Below are 17,499 nucleotides of genomic sequence, written 5' to 3' on the forward strand. Positions count from 1 at the left end.
TTAGTTTTTCCAGCAGGATATGTGCCATTTAATTCAGTAGATGTACAATTGATTTCAAAAACTGTAGTGAATTTTTCTAGTGTGGACTTGTGAGCCATCGATAGGCAAACCTATTCATCCCTTGGTTAGATTTCAAGTCCTAGTTGCATAGGGTGTTGAATGCCAATCTGAAAACGTCTAAAACAAAGTCATCCAAGGTGGGCACTAGCACTCCAAGCTTTCTATATATAGGACACCTCTACCCTCTTATTCTCTTACAAAACACAGGGAGACACAGCTTCCCACCATTCTACTAGCTCACTGAGCTCTCTTTTCCCCTTCTTGCTAACAATTATGACCATGGCTAGTCCATTCGGTGTCTTTGTTTGTCTTCTCATAGTGCTACCTCAAATCCAGGCCGCTTCTATCCCCTACAACGGGACTGTACCTCTTCAGGGGTGTCAGATCCCTTGTATGACCGAAGTTAACTTGCACTTGTTCTTGCACCAATTCGTCGATGGACCAAACCAGCCAAACCACAATGAGGAAACCTTGCTCCAAACAAGTTTTCCTTTTGGGTTTGGGACGACGATAGTTCATGACTGGACTCTTACCGAGACAACAAATTCCAAAGATACAGTTGTTGCACGTGCACAAGGCGTGCATGTCCAGGCTGGTTTAACCAAGGATAATAGATGGTACATGACTCATAACATAGAGTTTGAGCAAGGAAGGTAATATGTTCTCTATTTCATTATTTTTGAATATCTCAATATGTGTTTCGTGAGTTCTTTCGCCCGCGACATTGAAGTTATGCGCTTGCCTCTACTATATTTGTAGCTAAGAATTTTACACAAGTTACTGGTGTACATACACATATTAATAGATGTGCATTTGTTCAAAGCTGCATGCACTTCTAACCTGCTGGCGGAACTTGCTATTTTGCACATGAAACAGGTTTGCAGGGTCTACCCTTCAGGTGATTGGCATAACAGCGGGTTTGGAAAGTGGCCAGTGGTCCATTGTTGGTGGGACTGGTCAATTCATTATGGCACAGGGTATAATAAGTTTCACAAATCATCCAGCCTCTACTTGGGAAGATGGTATTAAAGAACTTAATATCCGTGTACGCTACACGAATCCGCAACCTGTAAGAATAATTCTCAAAAGTTTGTATCCAAATTGTAATGTTCTACTTTTTGAAGGGAAACAATAGGACATTAGAGAGCACCCTACTAAAAATGCAATAAATTAAGAAATTTGTGCATATGCAATGCAAATGCATTATGTCACATTCTATTTTCAACAACACTAGATGATACCATGCACTTTGTTGTGGGTATGTTCTGCAATATATATCACTGAGATTTAATATGGGGAGGCTGAATATTTGGGGTAAATAATATGAGAACTAAAATTGAAAATACATATGATTAATTGTGTCTGATTATTGTATATTTGTAAATAATAAAAAAATAGATCCACCATAATATAATGAAAATTCACATGCATGTTTGCACGTTGAGGTGGGTTTATCCTATGCATGATTGCATGCTAAGGTTGACCTTTTCCATTGTATAATCCATGCTGATGTGACATGCTTGCATGTTGAGAGAAATTTATTGGTTATTCGACGCTAGCTATTTAGATATAGAAGATTAGCCATGTTGAACTAACCCAAATGCATTTTTTACACATTTAATCTGTAGTGGGTTGCATATCAAGTAACAAAGCTTTATGTACGCACACATGACATGACACAAGCCATGTTTTCACTTATTTTTCTACAGGCTTGAGGCGCAGCTCGTTTGTTGAAAAATAAAGCCGACGTGAGGAATTTGATGCAAACAATGTATTTGCACAGTTTCTTGCGGCGTGATGGATCATTAATGTGGTCCGCTTGTGTCACGAGAGTATGCATTAGCATACCCTCTTTCTATATTTCATTCAAAATAAGATGTGGGTTTATAGCATGGTGGATGTCCAGTCCTTAATCCATGTCAACCCATCTGTTTGTTGGTGTCTATGTAATGTTTTGGATATGCTTTGCAAAATAGTGAAGCTTGTTTGTTTGAGAAACTGTTATCCCCAAAGAATTGTATTATGTGTATAATCATGCCACCGCCATATAAATATATAATATATGAATACATAAAGGGTAATAAATCAAGGGACACAAGACAACTATCATTCATACATTTAACAATGTCTATCCCAGAAGCATTTTACTTCAAGGGCCCTAATAAGCGACCCAATATTTCTGCCAGCGAAGATATCTCCCAGACAGCCATGAGGTCATGCAATCACTTTTATCGTCACTTTTTTGGGCATGAACTAGAAATATGCATCTATATATGCACATAAAACGATAACCATGTTATTTGGTAGCATGAACAGATGCATATACATGCCATGTACTCTTTCCAGGAGTATGCTAAAGCCTCGTGCATCAATGTATTGAAAGGAATAACGGCTGGTATTAAAGAAGTGAGGCCGTTAATCACAAGGATCAGGGCACCACATGGACTTGAACAAGGGAGGGCCGTAGGTATTGACCTGTATTCAGGTGATTACCAATGATTTGATGGGAAAAACGATTATACATACATGGCTACATGCATGTTGTTCACTTATGAAACCCACAGTTGAGGCCAGAGCCCAACACAACCTAGTACTACCCCCGGAGGCCGAGCCAGGATTTCTCAGAGCCTAGAGCTAAAACTAAGCAGCTATAATGCCAAATATCAATGGTGAAAAAATACGTTAAAAAATGCTTAAGAACACACATCTTGGATTCCTTTTTTCCCTCTCAATGAATAGAAATGAAATAAAGTTGACTAACATAATTTAATTTACCATCAACAACTCATTTATTTCGACTGGTACAAAGGAATTAGGCGAAATGTTAGATTTTTTATACAACAAACAGGAGATTATGCAATTTACCCGTCCAACCAGTTGTTGAGAAAGAGCAGAATGGGAGTAGAAATAGGAGGGGTGGAAGGGTCTGCTCCAACGACCTTAGATGATCCAAGATTTCAAAGTGAGATGATTCGACGAGTGGCGAGTTGTCGAGCAGGAAACGCCTGAGGCGGGTCGGTGTGGGAATGAACGACCCTAAAGAAAACAGAAACACTAGCGATCGAACTCACCACCGAGCGTTTTGCGAGCCTAATTGGGCTGAGAAGCTATCTGGGCAGACTAGGCTGACGCATGAGGCTGGAGCTGGGTTAGTACGCATGGGGCTTGGCCTCTGCAAGGCTACAGATCTCACAAAAAATCGTGGGAGCAACTAGTTAACGAGTGCTCCTTCGGGAGCCCTGCAACGATCAGCGCCACTTGACGCGCTCTTAACCATTTGCCATGTGTCGCGCTCTGGACGTTTCCTTCGGATTTTGTTTTTTCTTCGCACGCGTTTTCGGCTTTTTAAATGGGTTTTTTCAACGTTTTGGTTTTTCACCGGTCTTCCTTAGCTTTTCAATAAAATATTTCAACAAAATGTTTATTTGCACAAAAAGACGTGTTTTCTTTTTTTCCTTTCGCGAGAGTCACGGTTTTGCTTCCGCGAGAGGCACGATTTTGTTTTCGCGAGAGTCACGGCCGTACCTCTCAAAAACGAAAAAAACGTGTTTTCTATTTATTTATTTTTTGCTTTCGCGAGAGTTATGGTTTTGCTTCCACGAGAGGTACGGGTGTGCTTTCGAGAGAGCCACGGACGTGCCTCTCAGAAAGGAAAAAAACGCGTTTTCTGTTTTTTTTCCTTTCACGAGTCACGGTTTTGCTTCCGCAAGAGGCACGGTTGTGCTTTCACGAGAGTCACGGCCGTGCCTCCTCGGAAACGGAAAAAAATACATTTTCTTTTTTTCCTTCCCGAGAGTCACGGTTTTGCTTCCGTGAGAGGCACGGTTGTGATTTCGTGAGAGGCACGGGTGTGCCTCTTTCGGAAAGGAAAAAAACCGTGCTCCCAGTTCGGTTTTTTTGTCTGGTTTTTTTGTGAAAAAAATTTCGTCAAAACCTATCAATATGGGATCTAGTTTTGAAGATCTCAACGCGAGGAATCCAACGGTGAAAGCGGTTCGAGATTTGGACGCACGGTTTGAGAGATAAAACATTTTGAATAAACGAATCTATGAAGAAAGGAAAAACTCGCTGGTTGTGATATGTGGCATGCTGCATATGCGCCACTTGTCGCAACTAGAAAAATTGGAGTGATCTTTGCAACAAGTACTCCTCTGTTAGTGATTTCGAAAATCGTATTGGATGGATAGAGCTAGTTGGGCCACGCCTGGGGCTATAGCCCCAGTTACCTCAGGCCCAATTCCGCCCCTGACTACCCCCATTTTGGTTATTTTGATCAGATTTTAACTAATAAAATATAAATTATACATAGCAAAGATAATATTATCGAAAACTATACTCAAATACTAAGGCTGGTCGTAATGGAAAGTATCATATACTAGTATCATGCATATGATACTAGTGTATGATACTATATATGTAGTGCATAGTATCATATGTTAGTATTATAGATGACTTCATTTATTAGCATGCATGACACATAGTAGCACAACATTTAATATGATACGGTATCATGATATGATACTCAACCCTCTTTTTCTTCATTTAATTCTATGACACATCATTAAATTTGCCTAGTTGGCATGCACGATACTACCTATGATACTCCCATTACAACTAGCCTAACCCAACAATATAATTTTTCGTGACATGCATTAATATTTTGCTAGTAAAATCTTTAATTAAAATTTGACACAAAATACGAAGTGGACTAATAAACCAACCTATAACGGTGCTAAAAAAAGTAACCTACAACGTCACATGCCATCTTTCTCCATTCTGTGCACTTACCAATGCGATGTTTGACGTTTCATTGCCATGAATCCCAGCCAAACCAAGGCGATGTACACGGAAGCGGGAAGGTTGATCCATCTAAATCTCAGCAAATATGTACTGCCCCCAGCTTGTGAGCAAGTATCATATCACTAAAAGAATAGCGTCGGGAAGCCTACAATAATTTTGAAAAATAAAAACTAAGTCTAGGACTTGGTTCAACCACAAGGAACCTAGCTCGGTTCGCAAGTGCACTGCAAAATTTGTAACAAACACAACATGCCGACAAACTTGATTAATACTCCGTCCCGAATTATTTGTCTTGAATTTGTCTAGATACAGATGTATCATGTCTAGATACATCCGTATCTAGAAAAAACTAAGACAGGTAATTTATGACATAGGTAATGATACTAGTCGCCCCAACCCCTGCGTCTCTCTCACGGGTGACACGGGGGAGCCCCAGCCGTCGGCCACCGCAAGCCCCCCTCACGGTCGCCGAAGGAGGCGACCGGGCTAAGCCCATGCCGCGGACGGCGGCGGCGGGGCGAGCTCTCTCTCGTGGCGTGGCGTTTTCCCCCTCGGATTCAAGGCTGAGGCGGCGGCCGGCCATGTCGTTGGTGCTTGTCCATGCGTGGATGTGCTCAGGCAGTGCGGTGGTGCGTGGCATGCTCCTCCATGGCGCGCGACGGCATGGCGTTGGCTATGAATCCCAGCAGGGGTGTGGATGTGCTCCCGATGCGGCGCCAGATCCTTGCATCCCTTGGTCGTCGTCTGACCTCCATATGGCAAGCTCGATGGGCGTCCTCGCGTCGAGGTGCAGGTGCTAGCTGATCCCTCCGATCTGATCCAGGATGACGTGGTGGCATGGGGGCTTTGGACTCGGCCTGAATTAAAGGGGCGGTCCTAGGGTTCATCGAGTGACAAGACGAAGATCTGCCTGACGCCTGTCCTCCTTGATCTGGTCGGATTGTCGGGTTCCGAAAGGCTCCGCCGGCGAACTCTCATGGGCGTGTTATGCCTGGAGATTGCTGGATCAGGTGGGATTCGTTCGTTCCCACTGGTTCTTCGTTAAGGAGGGAGCGGTGCGAAGCTATGCTATATGTTGTCATCATGGGATATGTTTAGTTTCATGGTGAAGTCAGAGGCAAAGAATGTCATGGAAGCCGAGATCGGGGGACTAGTAGTGGTGATTGGAGCCTTTGTGGCGATGAGGAACTTGCTTGGAGTTTCCGATTTTGTAGCAGCGATATGCAAGTGGGGTTGACAACACAGGTGCAATTCAAAGTCTTACCTCTTAAGGTGAAAATCTAAGGACTAGTTGAAGCAGCACAAAGGTTGTGAAGGAGCAACTCCATCTTGCTGCTACAATGTGTACACCACAAGTGTTGAAGAAACAGCTTCAACGTACTGCGCTAGATATCGCTCTAGAGGCGAATGTAGGCTGATAGGACAGCAAGGGTTCAATCCAGAACTCCTAGGGCAGAAGATCTACTCCAAGATCTTAGATAAGAACAACATGTTCTATTATAGGTAGGGGTACATAGTCTGCCTACAAAGTAGAGGTGAGGACCTCTATTTATAGGGCTTTGGGAAGCCTTCACATACTTCTACTTATAGCTGGAATACTCTAGAAAACATTATGTAAGTTTCACCATTATACTCATAGCTACTCACAACTAGAAGACTCTAGAAAACAGTAGGTAGGATAGAAAAGAAAAGGAAAGAAATACTACACTAGACTGGAAGCATCTAGAAGTAGCCAAACAGATCTGGCATGTGTTTTCCTTCTTCTCATCTAGTGTTCCTCATCATTCTTCCCTGATTGTTTGGAACTCGCCCTCGAGTTATGATACGTCCATTTTGCATCATGCTTTTATATTGATATTTATTGCATTATGGGCTGTTATTACACATTATGTCACAATACTTATGCCTATTCTCTCTTATTTTACAAGGTTTACATAAAGAGGGAGAATGCCGGCAGCTGGGATTCTGGGCTGGAAAAGGAGCAAATATTAAAGACCTATTCTGCACAGCTCCAAAAGTCCTGAAACTTCACGGAAGACGTTTTCAGAATATATAAAAAATACTCAACGGAAGAAATTCACCAGGGGGCCACACCCTGCCCACGAGGGTGGGGGCGCGCCCTACCCCCCTAGGCGCGCCCCCTACCTCGTGGGACCCCTGGTGGCCCTCTGGTGGCCATCTTCTGCTATATGAAGTCTTTCGATGGAAAAAAATGATAAGCCATCTTCTCGAATGAAACTCCGCCGCCACGAGGCGGAACCTTGGCGGATCCAATCTAGGGCTCTGGCATAGCTGTTCTGCCGGGGAAACTTCCCTCCTGGAGGGGGAAATCATCGCTATCATCATCACCAACGCTCCTCTCATCGGGAGAGGGCAATCTCCATCAACATCTTCATTAGCACCATCTCCTTTCAAAACCCTAGTTCATCTCTTGTATCCAATTCTTGTCTCCAAGTTCGGGATTGGTGCTAGCAGGTTGCTAGTAGTGTTAATTACTCCTTGTAGTTGATGCTAGTTGGTTTAATTGGTGGAAGATCATATGTTCAGATCCTATATTCCCCTCTGATTATGAACATGTTTATGCTTTGTGAGTAGTTACTTTTGTTCCTGGGGACATGGGAGAAGTCTTGCTATTAGTAGTCATGTGAATTTGGTATTCGTTCGATATTTTGATGAGATTTATGTTGTCTCTCCTCTAGTAGTGTTATGTGAACGTCGACTACATGACACTTCACCATTGTTTGGGCCTAGAGGAAGGCATTGGGGAGTAATAAGTAGATGATGGGTTGCTAGAGTGACAGAAGCTTAAACCCTAGTTTATGCATTGCTTCGTAAGGGGCTGATTTGGATCCATATGTTTCATGCTATGGTTAGGTTTACCTTAATACTTTTGTTGTAGTTGCGGATGCTTGCAATAGAGGTTAATCATACGTGGGATGCTTGTCCAAGTAAGGAAAGTACCCAAGCACCAGTCCACCCACATACCAAATTATCAAAGTACCGAACGCGAATCATATGAGCGTGATGAAAACTAGCTTGACGATATTCCCATGTGTCCTCGGGAGCGCTTTTCTCTATATAAGAGTTTGTCCAGGCTTTTCCTTTGCTACAAAAAGGATTGGGACACCTTGCTGCACTTTATTTACTTTTGTTACTTGTTGCTCGTTACAAATTATCCTATCAAAAAACTATCTGTTACCACTTATTTCAGTACTTGCAGAGAATACCTTGCTGGAAACCGCTTATCATTTCCTTCTGCTCCTCGTTGGGTTCGACACTCTTACTTATCGAAAGGACTACGATAGATCCCCTATACTTGTGGGTCATCAAGACCCCTTTCTGGCGCCGTTGCCGGGGAGTGAAGCGCCTTTGGTAGGTGGAATTTGGTAAGGAAAAAATTTATATAGTGTGCGGAAATTTACTGTCACTTGTTACTATGGAAAGTAATACTCTGAGGGTCTTGTTCGGGGTATCTTCACCCCGACCAGTAGAGCAAAGAGTTGCTCCTCAACCTACTGAACCTACTGAAAATGAAAATGTCTGCTTTGAAATTCCTTCGGGTATGATAGAAAAACTGCTAGCTAATCCTTTTTTAGGAGATGGAACAAAACATCCTGATGAGCATCTAATATATGTGGATGAAGTTTGTGGATTATTTAAGCTTGCATGTGTACCCGGAGATGTTGTTAAGAGGAAGGTCTTCCCTTTATCTTTGAAGGGAGATGCATCGACATGGTATAGGCTATGTGATGATATGGGGTCTTGGAATTACAAACGATCAAAATTGGACTTTCATCAGAAGTTTTATCCTATGCTTCTTGTTCATCGTGATTGCAATTATATATATAATTTTTGGCCTCGCGAAGGAGAAAGCATCGCTCAAGCTTGGGGGAGGCTTAAATCAATGTTATATTCATGCCCCAATCATGAGCTCTCAAGAGAAATGATTATTCAAAAAAATTATACTCGGCTTTCTGATAGCAATCGCACCATGCTTGATACTTCTTGTGCTGGCTCTTTTATGATGAATACTATTGAATTCAAATGGGATTTATTGGAAAGAATTAAATGCAACTCTGAAGATTGGGACCTCGACAAAGGTAAGGAGTCAGGTATGACACCTAGTTTTGATTGTGTTAAATCCTTTACGGATACCGATGTTTTCCGTAAATTCAGCACTAAATATGGACTTGACTCTGAGATAGTAGCTTCTTTCTGTGAATCTTTTGCTACTTATGTTGATCTCCCCAAGGAGAAGTGGTTTAAATATCATCCTCCCATAGAAGTAAAAGTAGCTACACCTATTAAAGTTGAAGAAAAGATTGTCACTTATAATGATCCTATTGTTCCTACTGCTTATGTTGAGAAACCACCTTTCCCTGTTAGGATAAAGCATCATGCTAAAGCTTCAACTGTGGTTCGTAAAAGCAATATTAAAACATATACACCTTCTGAGCAAGTTAAAGTTGAACCTAATATTACTATTGTTAAAGATCTCTTGTCTGATAATATTGATGGGCATGTTATTTATTTCTGTGATGAAACTGCTAGAATTGCTAAACCTTGTGCTAAAGATAAACCTAGACCTGTGGTAGGCATGCCTGTTATTTCTGTTAAAATAGGAGATCATTGTTATCATGTCTTATGTGATATGGGTGCTAGTGCTAGCGCAATACCTCATTCCTTATACAAAGAAAGTATGCATGATATTGCACCTGCTGAAATAGAAGATATTGATGTCACAATTAAACTTGCCAATAGAGATACTATTTCACCAATGGGAATTATTAGAGATGTTAAAGTCTTGTGTGGGAAAACTAAATATCTTGGTGATTTTCTTGTTCTTGGTTCCCCACAAGATAGCTTTTGTCCCATTATATTTGGTAGACCCTTCTTAAACATTGTTAATGCTACCATAGATTGCAAAAGGGATGTTGTTACTATCGGTTTAGATGATATGACTCAAGAATTTAATTTCTCTAAATTTAGTAGACAACACCGTGAAGAAGAATTACCTAGTAAGGACGAAATTATTGGTCTTGCTTCTATTGCCGTGCCTCCTAGTGATCCCTTAGAACATTATTTGCTAGACCATGAAAATGATATGTTTATGAATGAAAGAAGGGAAATAGATGAAGTATTCTTTAAACAGGAACCTATTTTGAAAAACAATTTACCTGTTGAAATCCTAGGGGATCCTCCTCCACCCAAGGGTGATCCCGTGTTTGAGCTTAAATCGTTACCTGATACTCTTAAATATGCTTATCTTGATGAGAAAAAGATATATCATGTTATTATTAGTGCTAACCTTTCAGAGCATGAGGAAGAGAGATTATTGAAAACTCTGAAGAAGCACCGTGCTGCTATTGGGTATACTCTTGATGATTTTAAGGGCATTAGTCCCACTCTATGTCAACATAAAATAAATTTGGAAGAAGATGCTAAACCAGTTCGTGATCATCAACGACGGCTGAATCCTAAAATGAAAGAAGTGGTAAGAAAGGAAATACTAAAGCTCCTTGAGGCAGGTATAATCTATCCCGTTGCTGATAGTCAGTGGGTAAGTCATGTCCATTGTGTCTCTAAGAAGGGAGGTATTACTGTCGTTCCTAATGATAAAGATGAATTGATTCCTCAAAGAATTATTACAGATTATAGGATGGTAATTGATTTCCGTAAATTAAATAAGGCAACTAAAAAGGATCATTACCCCTTACCTTTTATTGATCAAATGCTAGAAAGATTATCCAAACATACACATTTTTGCTTTCTAGATGGTTATTCTGGTTTCTCTCAAATACTTGTGTCAGCCAAAGGTCAATCAAAGACTACTTTTACTTGCCCTTTTGGTACTTTTGCTTATAGACGTATGCCTTTTGGTCTATGTAATGCACCTGCTACCTTTCAAAGATGCATGATGGCTATATTCTCTGAATTTTGTGAAAAGATTTGTGAGGTTTTCATGGACGATTTCTCCGTCTATGGATCTTCTTTTGATGATTGCTTGAGCAACCTTGATCGAGTTTTGCAAAGATGTGAAGAAACTAATCTTGTCTTGAATTGGGAAAAGTGCCACTTTATGGTTAATGAAGGTATTGTCTTGGGGCACAAAGTTTCTGAAAGAGGTATTGAAGTTGATAAAGCCAAGGTTGATGCTATTGAAAAGATGCCATGTCCCAAGGACATCAAAGGTACAAGGAGTTTCCTTGGTCATGCCGGATTTTATAGGAGGTTCATTAAGGACTTCTCAAAAAATTTCTCGGCCTCTGACTAATTTATTACAAAAAGATATACGATTTGTTTTTGATGATGATTGTGTAGAAGCATTTGAAATACTTAAGAAAGCATTGATCTCTACACCTATTGTTCAGCCACCTGATTGGAATTTACCCGTTGAAATTATGTGTGATGCTAGTGATTATGTTGTAGGTGTTGTTCTAGGACAAAGAGTTGATAAGAAATTAAATGTTATTAAATATGCTAGTAAAACCCTAGACAATGCTCAAAGAAATTATGCTACTACTGAAAAAGAATTTTTAGCAGTTGTATTTGCTTGTGATAAGTTCAGACCTTATATTGTTGATTCTAAAGTAACTATTCACACTGATCATGTTGCTATTAAATATCTCATGAAAAAGAAAGATGCTAAACCTAGACTTATTAGATGGGTTCTCTTGCTACAAGAATTTGACTTACATATTGTTGATAGAAAGGGAGCTGAGAACCCCGTTGCAGACAACTTGTCTAGGTTAGAAAATGTGCTTGATGACCCACTACCTATTGATGATAGCTTTCCTGATGAGCAATTAAATGTCATAAATGCTTCTCATACTGCTCCATGGTATGCTAATTATGCTAATTACATTGTTGCTAAGTTTATGCCACCTAGTTTCACATACCAGCAAAAGAAAATTTTCTTCTATGATTTGAGGCATTACTTTTGGGATGACCCACATCTTTATAAAGAAGGAGTAGATGGTGTTATTAGACGTTGTGTACTTGAGCATGAACAGGAACAGATCCTACGCAAGTGTCACTTTGAAGCTTATGGAGGACACCATGCTGGAGAGAGAACTGCACATAAGGTATTGCAATCTGGTTTTTATTGGCCTACTCTCTTAAAGGATGCCCGTAAGTTTGTCTTATCTTGTGATGAATGTCAAAGAATTGGTAATATTAGTAGACGTCAAGAAATGCCTATGAACTATTCACTCGTTATTGAACCATTTGATGTTTGGGGCTTTGACTATATGGGACCCTTTCCTTCCTTTAATGGATATACACATATTTTAGTTGCTGTTGATTATGTTACTAAGTGGATAGAAGCTATTCCAACTAGTAGTGCTGATCATAAAACTTCTATTAAAATGCTTAAAGAAGTTATTTTTCCAAGATTTGGAGTCCCTAGATATTAAATGACTAATGGTGGTTCACATTTTATTCATGGTGCTTTCCGTAAAATGCTAGCTAAATATGATGTTAATCATAGAATTGCATCTCCTTATCATCCTCAGTCTAGCGGTCAAGTAGAATTGAGTAATAGAGAGCTCAGATTAATTTTGCAAAAGACTGTTAATAGATCTAGAAAAAATTGGTCCAAGAAACTTGATGATGCATTATGGGCCTATAGAACTGCATATAAAAATCCTATGGGTAAGTCTCCGTATAAAATGGTTTATGGAAAAGCATGTCACTTACCTCTCGAACTAGAACACAAAGCATATTGGGCTATTAAAGAACTCAATTATGATTTCAAACTTGCCGGTGAGAAGAGGTTATTTGATATTAGCTCACTTGATGAATGGAGAACCCAAGCCTATGAAAATGCCAAGTTGTTTAAAGAAAAGGTTAAAAGATGGCATGACAAAAGAATACAAAAGCGTGAGTTTAATGTAGGTGATTATGTATTGCTATACAACTCTCTTTAAGATTTTTTTTGCAGGAAAACTTCTCTCTAAATGGGAAGGTCCTTACGTTATCGAGGAGGTCTATCATTTCGGTGCCATAAAAATCAACAACTTCGAAGGCACAAATCCGAAGGTGGTGAACGGTCAAAGAATCAAACATTATATCTCAGGTAATCCCATAAATGTTGAAACCAATATTATTGAAACCGTAACCCTGAAGGAATACATAAGGGACACTTTTCGGAACGTTTCAGACTCCGAAAAGGAATAGGAATGTGGTACGGTAAGTAAACCAACTCCAAAACAGTTTTTAAGGCAATATTTCTCCGTTTTGGAATATTTAGAAAAATAGAAAAATAAGTAGCAGTCCGGGAAGGACACGAGGGCTCCATGAGGGTGGAGGGCGCGCCCCCCTACCTCGTGGGCACCTCGTGTGCTCTCCGGACTCCGTTTTCGTACACGACACGTATTTTGGTCGGTAAAAATTTATTATATAATCTCCCGGAGGTTTTGACTCCCGTATCATGCAAATATATCTTGTCTTTGTTTTGAGCCGTCCTGCTGCAGACAGAGCAACATGTCGTCCCAGGATTCGGAAGGAGAAAGCTATGTGGCTGATTACCTTGCAGATCCTAAGGTCTATGGGGATGTGGAGCATTGCGGTTGGACTACAGAAGAAGAAGAGGACTATGAACCCAAGGGAAAGGAGGAGACGAGCTCAGATGAAGATGGAAGTCCCACTACCTCAACCTAGGGACATGCATGTGGAGTTCAAAAAGTCAAGCCTCCCGGATAGGGTAAAGAAACCTAAGATCGAGTTTATCCCTTTTCGCCTCTTGCAGGAAAACAAGCAGGAACTATGCAATAAGATACTGAGCCTGGAGCAGGAGATCGAGGACCTAAGGGACCAAAATTCTGTCCTCAAGCGCAAATTAAAGAAGAAGCCTACGCCATCAACAAAATCATCACCGTCTCCACTAACAAAGAAGAATTGAGTATCTGGTATGGGCACTCCCCTTGGCAACTGCCAAGCTTGGGGGAGTGCCTCGGTATTGTATCACCATCACTTTATCTTTACCGTTTTTCTTAGTTTGATCATTTTGGTAATATGTTGATCTAGTAGAATAAAAGTTCTTAGTATGATCTAGTCGTTAGTTTTCCTTTATAATTCTTCTATGTAATCGAGTCCGTGAGCTATATAATAAAGATTATTGTTGAGTCAAGGGCTTGATTATTTTGCCATGATCTTAAGTGAATAAAAGAAAAGAGAAAGAAATAAAAAGAAACAAAGAGATTGTCGGGGGACTAATCCACGAACACCTATGGGACCGGCGGACCGAGTCCCTTTCGGTTCGGCGGGGGCGGAGGTCGCACGAAGAGCGGATCGAGGCGAAGCACACGAGTGGTTTACCCAGGTTCGGGCCGCACGGATGCGTAAAACCCTACTCCTGCTTTGTGGTTTGTATTGAGTTCTTGCTCGGGAGCGCGGAGTGCTACAGTACACACCAGCGGCTAACGAGACCGAGCCTGAGTGTTCTCTTTTTTCCCAACCCCCCCTACGTTGCACATGGGCCTCCTTTTATATGCTCAAGGGGTCACCGACAGGTGGCAACGGAGACAAAGGATAAAAATGGAAAGGTGCAGCGGTAGGTACAGCTACCTACTACAGTGTATCATACCTAACCCTGACGGCAGGGGACAAGGGCATTAAATGCCCGTCTGTGTCGCCTAAATAGTGCAAAAGGGACCGTCAGGGACGCCACCGCTCGCCACGATGGCAATCTTGTTAGCGCCGCTCGCCACTGCGCACCGCTGGCTGCACAGCCTCCCGCCACGCACGCCTAGAAGGGTCCCAGAGCGACACGTTGGTGGATGTGCTGGAGCGCGGGCACAGAGTGGTGGCTTGCCGCGGCAAGCGCCTTGCCGTGGTTGTTGTCTTGTCGCGTCCGGGAGCTTGTCGCTCACCGGGCCTTGCCGGGACGTGAGGCGCGCCGCGGCAAGTTCCTTGAGATGCCTTGGGTGGCCTTCCCGGCAAGCTCCTCTTGCCGGGGTCTTGTCTCCTTAAGCACCTTGCCTTGGTTGGCCTTCCCGGCAAGCTCCTCTTGCCGGGGTCTTGTGGTGCCTTGGTTTGGATACTTTGTTCTTGAATGGCTCCAAAGGAACCACGGAGGACCTTGGCGGTCACCCGGCAAGCCTTGCCGCGGGATGCTGCGACTACCCGTGCACAAGTTCGGGATACTAGGGTACCCCTACTCTAGTACACCGACAGGAGCCCCCGGGCCTGGGCCATACACGGTGCCAGCGTTGTTGGGCCAGGCCCAAAACAGGGCACGGGCACGCGCGGCCTAGGTTACGCCGTATCTCTCTCCGTATCCACCGCGCCCTCCTGAACGGCACGCATTGAATGCAGCGTCGTGGGAGAGATCGTGGGTGGTTTCTTTATTCAGAAATGCGGAACGTCCGCCCCCTCCCTCTTTATAAGCAGGGGAAACAGGGGTAGTTCGTCCATTTGCCCGTTGCTGTTCCAATCTCAAAAATCTCCGCCGCTCCCTCGTCTTCCCAAAGCCGAAAGAGAGCAGCGCTCCGCCCCCCATCGCCACCAGCACCACCAACGCCGTCGACCTCCTCCACCACTTCCGCCGTGGCTCCAAAAGCCGACAAGGGGAAGGTCGTGAAGTCGACCGAGGCACAACGGTTGCGGCGCTGCGAAAGGAGCGGGCAGTCTTCCCCCCCAAGCTTGCCGCGAGGGAGCTGAGGGAGAACTACTACCTCTTCTGGTCGACGGAGACACGAGCGCATCCGCGCACGAAGGTACTTCCCGCCGCCGCTTGGAAGAAGGCCCCAAACGGATACCCTTTCTTCGCCTTGTTCTTCTACTGCGGGCTCTGCCCGCCTTTCTCTGAATTCTTCTGCGATATCATGAACACCTACGGGTTCCATCTCCTCGACTTCACCCCCAATGCCGTCCTGACAATGGCGGTTTTCGCACATCTCTGCAAAAACTTTGTCGGAGTCCATCCCAATGTAGCCCTCTTTCGCCACTTCTTTATACCCCGAGTAGAGAGAGGAGAGCCTTTATCCGGCGGAATCGCCTGGATCTCAAGGGCCGGCAAGAAGGAAACTTATCTGGAGGGAGAATTCCGCGGAAAGTGGGAGGAGTGGAGAGCAGACTGGTGCTGGATTGACGAGGAGAACCCGCAGCCATTCACCACCCGGCGCCAAACCCCAGTAGCACGCGGCAGTGATTGGAGTGACGTGGCCCCGGAAGACGACAGGCTGAAGATTGCTGTCACCCGGATCCTACGCCTCAGGCTTGCCGGGCTCACTGTAGGCGCTGTTGGCGCGGATTTTCTTCGCCGCCGCATCGCCCCCCTGCAGGAACGGGGGAGACCCACTTGGGAGTTCAAGAATGCGGTAGATATCATGAGGCTGCGGCCGGGCCTCAACTTCAACTTCACAGTTCTGGAGCTCAACGCGATGCTCCAGGAGCTATTCAAGTACGACCCTCAACACCCCGAAGTTTTCAGGTTGCCGGGGGGTCGTTCTGCTGTGTAATAACTCCGCGCTCGACCGCATCCGTGCAATGATGCCGTTGTGCGACTCGCATGGAATTGTCCCAACTTGGCAAGAGCCTGCAGACGATGTCGTGCAGCAATTCTTCGATGACTTGGTAGAAGTGCTGATCTGCTCCAAAGAGAAAGATAGCCTCACCCGTGACACCACCGATGCGGAGATGGCACTCATCGCCACTAGGCTAGAAGAGGCGGCGGCAGCCGCAGCCGCGGGCGAATTTGGATTCATCGTGGAGGACGCAGAGGCAGCAGAGGCGGCAAGCCATGCCGAGCGAGGGGAGCCTGCCGGCGAGAAAGAGCTTGCCGGGCATAACGTCGAGTCGAGCGAGCCCGCCAAGGATACGAGCGGCTCGCTGGAGATCAACTCATCTTCCTCCTCATCTTTAGACAGCTCGCTGCAAGCAAAGCCTCCATCCCCACCAAGAAGGCGTCTCCGCAAGGTCGGTGATGTAGCGGAGCGGCAGGCGAGGCAACAGTCGCCGCGCCGCGTGACACGCTCCACCGCGGCAAGCACTGTTACCACGGGAGCGCCTCGCGCTGCGACGGCAACTGGAGCGGGGCCCTCCCGGACCACCGCTTCTACTCCTGCCGCTTCTCACGCCACGGCGACAGCCGGGGCGGGGTCGTCTCAGACCGCCGCCACTGCTCCCACCAAGCGGCCAAGGGAAGCTACTCCTCCGCCTCCTCGCGTCGGACGTGAGCCAGACTTCGACTTCTCCGCGTTCAGCTCCGACGAGGAAGAAGAAGAAGAGTAAGACTCCCTTGGTGTACTTGTAGTTCTTCAATCCTTGCTGTTTGTCTTGTATCTCATTTGCTTGACTCTGAACTTGTTCCTTTTTAGGACTCTAGCCCAGAGAGCAGCAAAGAGAGCCAAAGTCCCGGTGATTGTCATCGAGGACGAACCTACTGCGACAGCAGGGGGTGCGCCCGAGACAACCTTGCCGGACCCGGCAACTTTTCTCCAGAGCAGCCCCCAGCGTAAGTATATGGTTTGCTTTCCGCTGTGAGATGCGCATGGATACTCTGTCTTTGCTGATATCTTACTGCTGGTTTGTGTAGGAGCAGAGCAGCCCCACCAAGAGCCAAGGGAGAATCCCCCGACAAGGGAGAGCTCTCCGGCAAGGGAGGGCTTTCTAGTAATGGAGAAGTCTCCGGTAAGG

General features: G+C 44.2%; 1 protein-coding gene across 1 annotated transcript; it reads left to right on the forward strand.

Moving 5' to 3' along the window:
• Positions 1 to 339: 339 nt before the first annotated feature.
• Positions 340 to 1,195, forward strand: LOC119333160 (dirigent protein 5-like). Its single transcript, XM_037606161.1, has 2 exons — positions 340 to 713; positions 937 to 1,195. Exons 1-2 carry the CDS (start codon positions 340 to 342, stop codon positions 1,193 to 1,195), a joined length of 633 nt encoding a protein of 210 aa, XP_037462058.1.
• Positions 1,196 to 17,499: the final 16,304 nt, after the last annotated feature.

The sequence above is a fragment of the Triticum dicoccoides genome, chromosome 7A (genome assembly GCF_002162155.2).
Source record: "Triticum dicoccoides isolate Atlit2015 ecotype Zavitan chromosome 7A, WEW_v2.0, whole genome shotgun sequence".
NCBI classification, from domain to species: Eukaryota; Viridiplantae; Streptophyta; class Magnoliopsida; order Poales; family Poaceae; genus Triticum; species Triticum dicoccoides.

Bases quoted from the DNA above. Each gene is read 5' to 3' on its own strand.
- LOC119333160 (XM_037606161.1), top strand. From the start codon at position 340: ATGGCTAGTCCATTCGGTGTCTTTGTTTGTCTTCTCATAGTGCTACCT. The intron at 714-936 runs GTAATATGTTCT...CACATGAAACAG, and splicing joins ATAGAGTTTGAGCAAGGAAG to GTTTGCAGGGTCTACCCTTC.